Source organism: Myotis nattereri (genome assembly GCF_964212035.1).
Source record: "Myotis nattereri genome assembly, chromosome: 11".
Classification (NCBI taxonomy): Eukaryota; Metazoa; Chordata; class Mammalia; order Chiroptera; family Vespertilionidae; genus Myotis; species Myotis nattereri.
Window position 1 is genome coordinate 76,408,123 of NC_138086.1, and position 15,220 is coordinate 76,423,342.

The following is a 15,220-nucleotide window of genomic DNA, read 5'->3' on the forward strand; positions in this document are numbered from 1 at the left end:
ATTTATCTTTCTCTGACTGGCTTATTTCACTTAGCATAATGCTCTCCAGTTCCATCCAAGCTGTTGCAAAAGGCAAGAGTTCCTTCTTTTTTACTGCAGCGTAGTATTCCATTGTGTAGATGTACCACAGTTTTCTAATCCTCTCATCTGCTGATGGGGACTTAGGCTGTTTCCAAATCTTAACTATGGTGAATTGTGCTGCTATGAACATAGGGGTGCATATATCCTTTCTGATTGGTGTTTCTGGCTTCTTGGGATATATTCCTAGAAGTGGGATCACTGGGTCAAATGAGAGTTCCATTTTTAGTTTTTTGAGGAAGCTCCAGGAGCACTTATTGATGAGCACCTGGGATGGGTTCATTCTGGGCCTGGGATTGGCTGCTCTTTAAAGGGGTGTGGAGTGTGGGGGGAAAATCCAACCCATAGGGAAAGAGACCAGAAATGAATAGAGAGTTTCTGGAACCCTGATAACAGCAATAGAACCTGCTGGATAGGGAGGAACACAACCTGTGAGCAAGATCTAGCTCCACTGTGCTCAGCAGAGAACAAGATGAGCTCTGCCTTAGCTGCAGGCCCCACCCCGACAGGCTGAGCTGCTTTTGCTGAGGCCCACTGGGCTGTGCTTAACCAGGAAGAGGAAGGAAGTGAGGGATATTTTGGGGTGTGGGTAGCCGACTCAGTACAGTAATTCCCTTATATTCTTAACAATTTTCTGAGTCACTCTGGGAAATTCTTAGGGTTTGGCCAGTAAGATCCAATCAAGTTAAATATGATGGAACCCCTTTTCCCAATCAACAAACCATCTCAGGTGATATAAACACACACCTTTTGGTGCAGCAATGCCAAATGTACTTGACACTAAAGTAATTAGTTTCATACTGTTACGATAAAGCAATGTGCAGATGAATGTGTAGAGCATTTGTGTAAAAAGCCCTCTATTTGCTTGATATATATAATCTGGAAGACCTAACAAGAAACTGGTAACATTGGTAGCCATCAGGGAAGGGAACTGGGGAAGCTGGGGGAGGAGACAGGAAGGAAGTTTTCATAATTAAAGCCTATATACCATTTAAATTTGGAACACATGCATGTATTATTCAGAAATAAAAAATAAATACATTTGAAAAATAAATAATGAGCTTTTATTATCTTCAACAACAGACAAGAGTGGAGCCTGAAGCGTGGGAAATGAGCAGCCTCGCTGTGGAGGTGGCAGCCCTGGAGGAGTGTCCTCAGAGGCTCTAGTCCGGCCACCCCGACTTCCTCGGAATCGTAGGCCACAGTGACCAGCAGGAGGAGGGCTGGGAGGGCCCGTCCTGCCGACATCAGCGCCGTCCAGAGCTGGCACCTGGGGAGACACAGTCCCTCTCGGGGGGTCACAGCTTCACTGGAAGGTAGGTGAGACGTCACTCGTGTGTGTGACCCCAGATGTGCTCCTTGGTGTCCCCTCTCCGACTCCAGGACCCTGTTCTCGGCCACAGTGTGTGATTCTGAGACGAGAACGCGGACAAGTAGAGCGGCTGTCAGTCCGAGTCTGAGCTCTCACTTGACTTGGAAGACTTATGCTTTCGCTTCTTCTTCCTTTTCTTTTCTTTCTTCTTTTTCTTATGCTTTTCTTTCTTCTTCCTTTTCTTGTGTCTCTCCTTACATTCCGAGGAGCTGGAGCTGCTGCTATCGTCATCTGAGGTGGAATCCTCCAGCAATTGCTTTAACTGCTGTATCCTAAACAGAGAAGACTGGTCAAAGAATCAGAAACCGTAACAGCTTAAAAATAATTTTTTTTTTTTAGTTACAAGATTAGTAGTGAGGGTAAAAAAAGGCACAGATAATCACCTCATTATGTACAGTACTTATTTTTAGTTTTTCATGTTTTCCATTCCTGTCTGTATCCATGCCTATTCTACAGGGCTGTGTAGAAGTGTTCTGTATCCTTCCCATTATCCTAAATATTTCTGCATGTTTCATTTTTCTTCTTTTTTAAAATGTATTTTAAAAATATATTTTTATATTTTAAAAATATATTTTAAAAATATATTTTTATATTTTTAAAATATAAAGAGAGGAAGGGAAAGGGGAGATAGAAAGTTCAATGAGAGAGAATCATTGATCAGCTGCCTCCTGCATGCCCCCTGCTGGGGATTGAGCCCACAACACAGACATGTGCCCTTGACCGGAATCAAACCCAGGACCCTTCAGTCCACAGGCCTGACACTCTATCCACTGAGCCAAACCAGCTAAGGCAATTTCTGCATGTTTCTATAGTCCCTCCTATTGTAACTTCTAACAGATACAGCCTTTCCTAAATCATCCCTCCACTGCTCAAGTTCATACTAGGTAATCTACCCCCTCAACAATTATAACTGAAGACCACAAATTTGAAAAAATAAAAACCTCCTATTTTTTCATTCTATCTTTATGTTTAACAGTAGGGCAGATCCCTAAAGAACAATCATATGAAAGAGAACCAATCATACAATAGAATGAGGGTTGCCAACATCAACCATTAATGGTTTCAGCAGACTGGGCCACGCCCACTACATTAAGCTAACCCAAGTGGAGCAGGCTGCCCTGCTCATTCCTGAACATCGGCCTTTTCAGTGAGTCCTCCTGACCTCCAAGTGCTGCGCAGTGAAAGCACCACATTTGTTACACTGCTCCTCTAATACGAATAATTGTTTCCAACGTAATACCATTTAAAACTTCAAGAGGGTCTTGTTATCATCAGGACAACCTCACCTTATATCCTTTTCATGTCTCTTATTCTCTCGGATGATGTCATACATGGGATCTTCATGTGCCTTGAGGGTTAGAGAAAGTTAAGCTTGGGTTAGACTTCATAGATTGTTAGCTAAATTAAAATTAAATCGCTGTTTCACTGAAATTAGTTTGTTTCCCAACCCCTGTTTGGTGTAATTTTATATTCTACATGTTCTAATCCTTCCTGAGAATGACTTTAAACGTATGGAGGCTATAAAAAAGATTTTCCAATTATACAAGTACAGGATTATAATTTTAGTATCTTTTGTAAGGAAATAAACCATAGAAATATTAATAAATACTAGTCAAGGTTAGAAATATTGCAGTAATTATCTTTTGATTAAAAGATATTAAGCAGCCGAAACCGGTTTGGCTCAGTGGATAGAGCGTCGGCCTGCAGACTGAAAGGTCCCAGGTTCGATTCCGGTCAAGGGCATGTACCTGGGTTGCGGGCATATCCCCAGTAGGAGATGTGCAGGAGGCAGCTAATCAATGTTTCTCTCTCATCGATGTTTCTAACTTTCTATCTCTCTCCCTTCCTCTCTGTAAAAAATCAATAAAATATATTAAAAAAAAAAGAAAAAAAAAAGATATTAAGCAAAACAAGTGAGTCAGAAAATGGTATGTAAGAATGATTCATTTATAGGTACACAAACCATGTTCCAGAAAAGAAGTCTGGAGGGATACTCATCAGGCTGCTTACTGTAACCCCCCTTTTAATATTGGAAAACCTTACTATAATGTTTCCATTTTGTTAAAGTAAGGCCAATGTATTCCTGTAATATCTGTATAATTTAAATCACTTAAAGTACTTTAAAATATGAATACACAGAGTGAATTTCATGGTATGTGAGTTATCTTTAAAAATGCTTTTTTTAAAAAAAAATTTTTACATATTAAATTAAAAAATAGAGTTAAGCCTGGCTGGCGTGACTCAGAGGTTGAGTGTTGACCTATGAACCAGGAGATCAAGATTTGATTCTCGGTCAGGGCACAATCCCAGGTTGTGGGCTTGATCCCCAGTGTGGGGTGTGCAGGAGGCATCAATGATTCTCTCTCATCATTGATGTTTCTATCTCTCCCTCTCCCTCTCCCTCTCCCTTCCTCTCTAAAATGAATAGGAATATATTTTAAAAAATAGAGTTAAAAATATCTATTATCTTACCACTGGAAATATCCACTGCTAACACTTTAGTATGGTTCTCCCAGTCATTATTCATAATTTATAAAAAATTATAATCATGTTATATAAAACTCTCTACTCTCTTTTTCACTTAAATGTCATGAACATCATCCTATGACATTATACTTTCTTCTAAAACATAATTCTTAAAAGCTATATGATTGGGAGAGGGAGAGAAACATCGATCGGTTGTCTCCCAAAAGCATAAGCATCCCAACCAGGGATCAAACCTCAACCTGAGTATATGCCCTGACCAGGAATCGCACTGACCTTTTGGTATACAGGACAATGCTCAACCGCCTGGGCTCCACATGTATGTTTGTTTGTTTTTTTAAAAACACACCTTTAAATAAAGAATGTAGATTTTTTTTTTTTTTTAAAAAAAGCTATATGATTTCTATGTTATAGTAATTTATGTTGTTGGTACTAATATATTGGCCATTGAAGTTGTTGCCTATTTTTATTTAGTTTCTGTTTTTTAACCATATAAATAATTCTGAAAGTTATTTTTCTACATTCATAAAAATTTGTGTATATTGATGTTTTGTTAAATCCTTAGTATCAATTCTTAGAATTTAGGTTTCTGCATTTGAAAAAATATTGAATACGTTTAAATTTTTGAAATTTATCTCCAAATTGTCTGTGAGAGGAGGTATAAAAATTGATATTCCAGCTATCAATGATTTATCCAGAATATCTTCAAATTATTAAAATGAAAGCACAATATTTTCAATGTCTTAACATCCCTGGAGAATGTGGACCCCAGTCTGATATATGGTGGTAATCCCAATATACCTGATATATTGAAACAGTTACTGAAAGGTGAATTACCTTCCCTGGGAGGTGACTGTTAAAATAGTGAGGAAATGACACCTATTTTACTGACATGTAATGAGGAAATATCATGTATGCTCACTTCTAGTTTATAACAGAAAGATATCTAATACCTAGACAAGGATTAGGAAACCAGAACACTGATTTTTTGTTAGGAAACATGATTTTTTTTTTACATAAATAAAAAGTGGATAAGAATGTCTGCTTCAGAAAGAAGAATCAGTGTTTCCACGGCATAAGCAATAACACTTTAGTATGAAGTTAGTTTTTTGTTAATGTAACTAATCTCTCACACAAACATGATTTAACAGAGATGTAGTTAACACCAGGTACTTTGGCCAAAAGGCTTCTGGAAATATATTTTATGTGAGCCTCCAGTTCACCGATGATTGCCTGATTCAGGATATTCACCATCTTGGTAAACATAAATTGACACCCTGGGGTTCTACTTACTACTCTGAACTGTTCTAACTTTTGGTTGCCTTTGATAAAGAAAGGGCATTCTTTGTCGCCCGTTCGGTGACCATACCGTTTACAGCGCCAACCTAAAAACAAAGAAAGGGGATATATTTCTGTAAGATAATGTATTTTACTTAATCAAGATAAAGTATCAGTAGGTCATATTAAAGTTATTCTTCATTAGATTCCAATTTTAAAAGCAAAAGACTTTAAAAAAGGTGTCACCCACAAAGACAGGGAAAATATGAAAGGAGACAACACTAAAAAGATGTTGGAAGTTATAATGCAGGTAAGAGTGTGCAACATGGATAGCAGACCTCAGAAAACTGAATTCTAAGCCAGCGGAACAGAAACAACTCAATTTGGATTTGGAGAACCCCCGAGGCTCTGGAATTGGCAGCACACTCTGGCAATGGAGTGAGGGGACAGCTGAAATGAGGGCTGGTTAAAAGGCCCCTTGCATCTCCCCTGCTCCAGAACAGGCAGGTTCCTTCTCCGGAGCAGGTGAAAGGAGGGGCTCGGGCTGTGGTCTCAGGCCTGCTGGAAGGCCAGGTGCCACACTGAGCACAGGAAGAGGACATGGCTGGCTGAAGAGGGGAGGCTCAGGCCTCACAGCCTCGCTCCTCAAAGCAGTTCCCAGAACCAAGCACGTGGCCTTGGCCCTCAGCAGGAAACTCTCCTCTGAAAGACTGACCAGCCTGATGAGAAAGGCTTGGAGATACTGATCTCAGCAGCCGTTTACAGCAATAAAATAAATACTGTGTTACCTGTTAAGCAGCCCAGACACTCCACCCTACAGTGAGATCCAGTTACCAATCTCTACTCAGAAGTGAATTTGGGCCTGGACAGTGTGGCTCAGTGGTTGAGCATCGATTTATGAGCCAGGCGGTCACCATTCCATGCCTGGGTTGTGGGCTTGGTCCTGGTGGGGGGCCTGCAGGAGGCAGTCAATTGATATTTCTCTCTCTCTCTCTATCCAAAATCAATAAAAGCCATATTAAAAAAAAAAAAGGCTCCAGCACCCTTTCTTCAAATGCCATCTTGTGCTGGATGAAGGTGCTGCTGCCCTGGTGGGGTGGGGGGTGCGCACGCAGAGCTCTACCTGTCCCAACCCACCCTCTGTGGCCTGTAGCTCCTCTCAGGCAACCTGGAGAAACCTTACCACCAACGATGGAGGGGGACTAACTGAGGCAGGACCAGAGGGACCTGCCCTCCAAGGCATCTCCACCACGGAAGGTCCTTTCTGTGCCAGGAACAGTACCAGCCAGTGTCCTCCAAAGGCAGCCCCGTCCTGTGGGAGGGCCACTGCACATGGAGTCAGAAGCCTGAGCACATCTTGGCTCCGCCTCTTACCTGGGACCACTTACTAACACGTGTAAGTCAATCTGCAGAGCAGAGATCATGCCAGGACTCTGACAGCGCTGAGAGGAGAACACGTTAAATGAAAGAAAAACACGCCTTGTGAACCGTGGTGTGACCTGCATGTGTTCGGGAGTACCGGACGCGCTTGCACACTCACATTGCATAACTTTGACCTCCTTCCCCAGGGGCATCCAAAGCCCTTTGGTTGGCGCGTGAGCCAGGAATTCCCTGGCATGCTCATTGCCTGGCACGTCTGGTATACAGTCTTCCGGCTTAGTCTCATCCTCCTAAAAAGGGAAACAGCGAGTAAACAATATGGCCAGAAAGCGCCGGATCCTCTCCACCTGCCTCAGAGCACAGCGTGGCCTGGCTTTCTCAGGGGGGAGCTCCCAAGGTCGTCATGAGTCACCTCTCAAGAACCGGGGACACCACTGAGGCTGGACAGAAAAAGTGGAAGTGAATGTGCCGGAAGAACTACATCACAAAAACGAAGTGGCTGTTCTTGGAGAAATGGTACTATTGTTGTTCACAAAGAAATGATTTATAAGCTCCAAATTCTGATGCTAAGATTATAAGTTTTCTGCTAACTTAAAAGTTGTGTGGCCCTAACCGGTTTGGCTCAGCGGATAGAGCGTTGGCCTGTGGACTCAAGGGTCCCAGGTTCGATTCCGGTCAAGGGCATGTACCTTGGCTGTGGGCACATACCCAGTAGGGAGTGTGCAGGAGGCGGCTGATTGATGTTTCTCTTTCATCGATGTTTCTAACTCTCTATCCCTCTCACTTCCTCTCTGTAAAAAATCAATAAAATATATATACAACAAAAGCATGTTAAGTTAAAATGGATTATTATACCTTGAAGGCCACAGGTGTATTTATGAAATGTACTTAACACCACCAAATACCTGCATTAAAGTTCTCTCTCTCTTTTTGGTTAATCCTCACCTGAAGATATTTTCCACTGATATTTACTTATTTATAACATTTTATTTATTGATTTCAGACAGGAAGGAAGAGGGAGAGAGAGAGATAGAAACATCAGTGATGAGAGAGAATGATTGATTGGCTGCCTCCTGCGCCCCACACTGGGGATCGAGGGAGTGCCTTGACCAGGGATGGAATGGTGACCTGACCTCTTGGTTTACAGGTCGATGCTCAACCAGTGAGCTGCACCAGCCAGGATCCATGGATTTTTAGAGAGTTGAAGGGAGTGGGGGAGACAGAGAAAGAGAGGAACATTGATGTGAGAGAGACACATCTATTGGTTGCATCTCACACACACCCCGACTGGGGTTGGGGATCGAGCCTGCATATGGTGTTTTTTTTTTTAGCCTTTTGATTTTTTTTCAAGTTTCCATGTATATTAAATTTATAATGAAAATGTTTTTTAAAATCTTTTTTAATATTGAAAGGTAGCAAACAGAAAAGGTTATTTTGGCCTTTAACCACTCCTCTAAGTCCTGTTGCCTCAGAGTCTGACACTGGCCATGGTGCAGAGAAGGGGTGATGGCTGAGGGACTCGCGTGGGCCTGCCTGGGGTTCTTAGGGAACAGACACCCGGCTGAGTAAATTGCCACAAAGGCACAGGCTTGTGACAGAGCCCGAAGGGTCTGACTGGCACCTGCAGGAAGAAACAGGGTGATCACAAAGGGAGTCTGCGCACTGAGTGACTTATGCCGAAGAGAAGAGCCCCAAGGACAAACTTCACACTGACCTTGATAAGCCCAGGAGGAGGTTTTTCATAACTAGAAAGAAAAAAGAAAACAAACCCATCATCAACCACGTTAACAGGAACATAACGAGCAAAAAGCAACTGCAGGCTAAACTAAAAAGGACATCTGTAATAATAAAAGCATAATATGCTAATTAGACTAGACGTCTTTCCTTCCAGACAAAGCCACGGCAGGCTTGGCAGAGGCAGCAGAGGGCCGTGGCAGAGGTGGGGGCCAAGGCCCTTGCACAAATTTTGTGCATCAGGCCTCTAGTTTTTGTTTTTTGTCATTCTATATTTAATAACAAAGCCGAATGATGTTACAGGTGGTTTCCTATACAAAACGCAAATATAACGTTCAGCAAATATCATGCTTAATGCCAGTAGACAATAATCATCCTCCAGTGTTCCTTTTTTTTAAATTTTGTTTTATTGCTTAAGTATTACAAAGAGTAGTACATATGTCTCCATTTTTTCCCTCCTTGACCTTCCCCTGGCCTCCCCTACCCCCCAGTGTCTTGTGTCCATTGGTTATGCTTATATGCATGCATACAAGTCCAAGTCCTTCGGTTGATCTCTTACCACCCCCTCACCTCACCCCCCATCCCTCCCCGGCCTGCCTGCTGTAGTTTGACAGTCTGGGGCCTCTAGTTTTTAACAAAAACCTAGAAGTACGTTATGTCTAAAACAGTTAATAGAACATGCCCGGCACTCAAGATCATATATAAATAAACGGATGGTCTCCCACATCTTGCTGAGATGTAGAATTTAAATCCACTGAAACTGTAACTCACTTAACGTCTTAGCACAATGATTTTCTTTTTGGAAGAAGGGAAAGCAAGAGATTACAGGGAAACCCTGTGGTAAGAAGACCCCTGAGTTAATTATGGTTCCAAATTGTCATCATCTGTCAGGTTGTTTATCTAGCATAACTCTCACTCAGTGTTGAATAGGGTAGTTCCTAAATCCCTTGCAATATGATGGAACTGTGTGTATTATTATTAGCAATGGCCTTAAAAAGTACATTTCTCAGCTGTTTCCAAAAATTTAAAGGCCCATGGTTGGTGTTTTTTCCTAGGGCTAAACAATTCCTTAGTTTATGTAGTAATTAGAAAATATACTTCTCAATTATTGAGGGAATATTTAACTATTAAAAATAACAGATTTGGCTTTGGCCGGGTGGCTCAGTTGGTTGGAGCATTGTCCTGTACACCAGAAGGTCTCGGCTCGGGTTTGATTCCCAGGGCGAGTACGGGAGGCAACCAATCTATGTTTCTCTCTCTGTCTCTACAATCAGTAAACATATCCTTGGGTGAGGGTGAAAAAAAAGGCTTGGGAGTGGGTGTAGAAGTGTGTTTACTGTGTAGTTGCCTTCTGAGATATCACAGTTGAAACGTCTGCATTATTTTTGTAGCTGATCCTTAGAAAATAAGAAATGTCACTGGAGGCCTGTTATTTTGTACCATCCGATGCCTTACAATTCCATAATTCAGATTGTAATAAGTTGCTCTGAGCTGTAGGAAGACTATATTGAGATAAGAGGGAAGAACGATCTTCCCAACTGGGTGTGGGGGAAGAAACCTTTCATCTCGCCAAGTACTCAAACACGCTCCTGGGACCTGAGCGCCGAGGGGGGCTGCTTTTGGAAGAGTCCTCGGGGAAGTGCCTCCATCCCCGCTGTTTGTGCAGCGGCTCCCGTGGGGCCGCACCGGCGCTGCAGGACTGCGGCTTCGCTCCCCTCGGGCACCAGAGCGCCGCGCACTCCCCGTCAGTTCAGTTCCCCAAACCCCCCCGCGGGAGCGCCGGGGCCTGGGGGCGGGGCCGCGCTCCCTCCCAGCCGGGCGGCCCCGGGGCGCCGGGCCCCGACCCCGCTCCCGCCCGGGACCCGTCACGGCAGCCGGGCCGCCGGCCCGCTCGCGGGTCTCCGAGGACCCCGCCTCCCGCGCCCACGCGGCGCCCCGTCCCCGCAGGAGCCGGCGCGGCGGGGACTCACAAGGACTCCAGGTGCTTGAGCTGCTGCAGCTGCTGCGCGTCGTGTCGCCGCCGCTTCTGCTCCCGGCGGCGCTGCAGCTCCTGCTCCGGCGGCTCCCGCGGCCGCCGCGCGCCCCCGGCCCCCGGGTCGCCGCGCCCCGGCCGGGACGACATCGCGGCCCGCGCGGCTCAGGCGGCGGCGAAGACTGCACTTCCTCCGCGCCCCGCCCGCCCGGTCCCGCAGCGCCCCCTCCCGCCGCCGCCGGCCGGTAGCCTAGCCCCCGGCGCGGCCTTGAGGCCTTTAGTTCGTGCTCCGAGCGCCCGGCCCCAACGCCTGCCTGGCCGGTTGGTGCCGGAGGGTGGAGCGCGCCCCCTGGCGGCGGCCTCGGGCTGAGCTCCTGGGCGCCCTTGCCTGCCGCCTGCAGACTCACCTGTGCGGGCGCCTTTCCTCTCCGCGCCCTGACCCTGGAGGCCGGGGCTCCTGTGCAGGTCGTCTTTGCGTCTCCCAGTGGCTAGACGGGAGGTGCTCCGTACAAGTGACAGGATCCATCCAGTTTTGAAGAAAGGAAGGTTCTCCATAGGAATTCTCTAGTATGCGATCCCTGGTTGAAACATAGTGTTTATTGTACATAGACAAGGTTTGGGCACTGGAAATGAAAAGCTAGCATACATTGAGTGCTTTTTATGTCCTGCTCATGGAGTTAAGCCCTTAATAAGAATTGTTTTAATTTTTGAAAACTTAAGTACTGTTTACTGCCCTTACATATTATCTCCATTTTTTAATGTAATTTTTTAAATTGAATTTATTGATGTAACGTTGGTCAGTCATCCTGATTTTATAGTTAAGGAGAAGCCCCACTTAATAATAGTCCTATAAATATTTTTTTTTTAGTCCTATAAATATTTTTGTGAAAATTCCTTCCAGTATTCCATACTTTTTGTTTTCCTTTTTTTATTTTTTTATTATTTTTTTTAAATATATTTCTTTATTGATTTCAGAGAGAAAGGGAGAAGGAGAGAGAGATAGAAACATCAATGATGAGAGAGAATCATTGATTGGCTGCCTCCTGCACACCCCCGCACTGGGGATGGAGCCCACAACCCAGGCATGTGCCCTTGGCCGGAATCGAACCTGGGACCCTTCAGTCCGCAGGCTGACGCTCTATCCACTGAGCCAAGCAGGCCAGGGCTGTTTTCCTTTTTTTAAAAAAATATTTTGTTTTTATTGATTTCAGAGAGGAAGGGAGAGGGAGAGATAGAAACATCAATGATGACAGAGAATCATTGATCAGCTGCCCCTGGCATGCCCCACACTGGGGATTGAGCCCTCAACCTGGGCATGTGCCCTGACCAGGAATCGAACTGTGACCTCCCAGTTTATAGGTCCACACTCAACCACTGAGCCACGTTGGCTGGGCCATATTTTTCTCTTTATAAGAATTATATCAAGTGGTTTTAAAGACTTTTTCTCACTGATGTTATGAACTTTATTCGAATAGAATTAATTCAGTCATTTGAATTTTAATTGGGGAATAGTACTTTGCCTAAGCTTTTATTATTGGCGGTCCAAGTAATTTTCATTTTATTTATTATATTCAATGTGATGGTTTAATATCAAAGTATTAGAAATTAATGCTTTCCATGAGATTCTTTTAAGAAAAGCCATAATTTAGAATTACATTTTTCTCCTGGTAATGTGAATTGGTGGTGAAAGACAGGAACTTTAAAGTGTAAGTTAAATCTAGTGAAAAAAAGCAAGAACAAAAGTTTCAAAGCTGGCATGACAGGCTATATACCTACTCTGACTTTGAAAGCAAAGATGTGTGGGCCCTAAGAAAGAAGCCACCTACCAAGAAAGGGCTCCTGGTGGCTAATTGGGTTAAAAAAAATAATAAGAAAACAACAGAAAAAACCAGCCTAGCAGTTGTTTCTCACAGGACCTCTCAGGCAAGCCAGCTTCAGGGAGCAGCCTCTGCTGAACCTGCCTCCAGCGCCGACCTACCTCCTGCACTTGAGCCAGCCTGTATAAAGGACTTCCTGGAATCCTGCTTCAGCCGATAAGACTGAGAATTTCCCTGTCCAATCAGAGCTGTATTTTGACCAATCCGAACAATACTCCTTTTTGGACAAATCAAACTGCGAGACCCTGAAGTTCTCATTTGCATGAGGATGGACCAATCAGGGGCCAGGGATAGGACTTCTTTATAAGCCAGCTCCCCTCTGAATTGGGAAACGCTCGTTCCCTTTCCACGGAAGGCTGCATTCCCTGAGCTGGAGCTGAAGACATGCCACTGGGCATCTCCCAGGGCTGCCTCTGCGCCACAGCTGTGGGCTTCAGAGTGCAGTTGTAGCGCCACTGAGCTGTTCCATCGCTGAGCTGGATCACAACCGAACTGTTTGCCCCGAGTTTCCTGCGTCATCACACCCCAGTTAGGGGATTCCTGTTGGTGTTGAATTGGCACCAAGGACAATCCGTTGACAGCCCATAAAAAATTTGAAAATTGGGTATTATCGTTATGTTCAATGATAAAGTTGAACATTTGCATACCTATATACCAGGAAATCCAGTCCAACGTATATACGAAAGAAAATATTTAGCACATGTTACGAGGAGACATGTACAAATAACTTTTTCCAGGAGGAAAAAAATAAAACACCCAGACACCTTGCCCCGCAGCCTCAAAGGTCTTGGTCTTCCACCCTCGGGGTCTTCACGGTGAGTATGTACTGGGCCAGCCCCCCTTCCCCGCCAGCGGCCCAGTCCACCGACCTAGCCTCGTGGGCTGGAAAAGGAGAAGTCGCTCCCGTGGCTTTGATACTCTGAACCCGAATCCCCGAGTAAAAGCCGGGTCGCCCCGCCCCCGCAGGAAGCCCCACCCACAAGCGCCGGGGCGGGTCCAGATGAGAGCTGAGCGGGAGCCTGGGTTCCTCCCAGCCCCGCCCAGTAGAAATCTGATGCCAAGCTCCGCCTAACATTCCTATTTCCGCCCTCCTCGGCCTCGGCCCCTCTGGACTACAGCCCCCAGAAGGCCTCGGGGCTCTGCCCTCGGACTTGCGCAGTAGCGTTCGTTGTAAAGCGCTATGACAACTGGTCGAAGATGGTTTGGAGTTAGGCACCGCTGCTGCTGTCCTTTTTCTGCTACATCTCGCTCACTGCCTTCATCATTTCCTCCTCTTTGCGATCAGCAGGACGTGCCGTTCTTGCCTGCCTGATCCCTCCCAAGGAACTGATGCCGTTTCCCCTGCTCATGTCCGGGGGTGACAGAGAAGGGATGCAGAGGGGCTCCTTGGGGTGATTCCTCCAACTCTGTGGAACTGGTGGTGCTACCTGGCGAGGCTGTCCCCTTGCCCGGGACGTGGGACAAGTTGGAGCAGGAGAACGAGAGGGAGTAGTGAAGTCAGGGTTGCTCTTCTCTGCACCCCCAGCTCTTGCTCTCTCGTTCCAGCCCTGGGACCCTGGCAGGCGTTCTGGAAGGGAAATCTGCGGAGAGAGTTCCAGGCAAGGTGGGGCAGGACCCACCTGATCGGCGTCAGGTAAGGAAGTGTGGTACATCGGGCGTTTGAATTCCCTTTCTGAGTTTTATTCGGTGGGCAAGATTGATCATCTGATGCCATGTAATAGTTTTGGGGGGTAGGGGGTGATAGGTTTCTTAGGAAGGATGTTTGTGTTGAAAACAAAACAAAACACAACTAGGAGCACACTGTGAGTGAGATACTGTGGACGTTTTCCAGGGAGGATGTTAAAAATCTGTAAAGATTCCATTCGGGAATGTTACGTGGTGCCGCAGCATCCTCCTCCTGTGGCACTTCAACAGGTCTTGTGAGCAAATGGTCAGTGCAGTTCTCAGCTTATGACGAAGTGGGATGCATGTACTAATACCCCCTAATTCCTTCTTGCAATAGGATTATTGCTTCGCCAACTCTCTACATTGCAAACCACAGCAGCTTCAATGAACTGACCTGATTTTATTAGCATCTCCTGTCCTCAAGCATGTCCTGCAGTTGACTCAGATTTCCTGGAAAACTAAATTTTTTTATTCTAGCTCACTTTTCCTTAAAAAAATGAAACCATGCCACACATATGCACAAAGTAAAACTATGGTCTTAACTAAAGTCTGTCAGCATTCAGAGAGGGAGAGATTTTCTAACTTATTAGAAACTAGAGGCCCAATGCACGAAATTCGTGCACGAGTAGGCCTTTCTTCCCCCAGCTGCCTGCACCGGCTTCTCTCCATCATCCGGGACCTGGGCTTCCCTCCCAGCCCTGGCTTCGTCCGGAATGTTGTCCAGAAGGACATCCAGTCTAATTAGCATATTATTCTTTTATTATTATAGATAATGTAGAGAGAATAATTGGTGGTAGATTTTTTGTGTGTGAATAGACTAAATCATCATTTAGAGAATTTTAAAAACTTTTAAAAATTTGCAAATAATTTATAAGCTATTTATGAGAGCTTAAGGGATTTTTCATTTCCTGTAATTGTTGTCCTTAAATTACACCTACACTTATGTTGATGGTACAACTTATTGATAGAAACATTATCTGAAGGGGAAAAAAGCCAATATCAATAGTATATTGTAATTTAAAAAATGTTACACCTTTTGATGTATGAAAGCAAGCCTTATTCTGTAGAATTATGACTTTCAAATGTTTCTCAAAAAGTATTGAAACATATGAAGTTATAAGACAACTCTGTGGATTATCAATATTTCTATGAATGATTACTGTTGGTCTTTTGAATGTCCCATTTAAACTTCAGAGGGTCAGATTGGCATTTGTAATTTTGTCTTGCTCAGAAGACACTCCACCTCCACCACCACCATTACTTCTTCTAGGTAACTACTGACATTTATCTGACATTTATTGAGTGTGTCCTATGGATTGGGTATTGGGCTAAGCAGTTTCATGTGTTAAGCCATTTTATACCCCCACCCGCTGGAACAGT

General features: G+C 44.7%; 2 protein-coding genes across 2 annotated transcripts in view; one reads left to right on the plus strand and one right to left on the minus strand.

Moving 5' to 3' along the window:
* Nucleotides 1–1,115: 1,115 nt before the first annotated feature.
* On the minus strand, nt 1,116–10,480 carry RP9 (RP9 pre-mRNA splicing factor). The gene is made up of 6 exons (XM_081102093.1): nt 10,297–10,480; nt 8,307–8,337; nt 6,753–6,882; nt 5,228–5,319; nt 2,737–2,798; nt 1,116–1,722 (listed from the first exon to the last, which is right to left on the minus strand). Exons 1-6 carry the CDS (start codon nt 10,446–10,448, stop codon nt 1,524–1,526), a joined length of 666 nt encoding a protein of 221 aa, XP_080958219.1. The 5' UTR covers nt 10,449–10,480; the 3' UTR covers nt 1,116–1,523.
* Nucleotides 10,481–12,880: 2,400 nt separating this feature from the next.
* The window catches only part of BBS9 (Bardet-Biedl syndrome 9), a 325,628-nt gene continuing 323,288 nt past the window's right edge, over nt 12,881–15,220 (plus strand). Inside the window, exon 1 of the mRNA XM_081102088.1 lies at nt 12,881–13,808. The gene's annotated coding sequence lies outside the window, so the exon portion shown is untranslated. The remainder of the gene's footprint in view (nt 13,809–15,220) is intronic.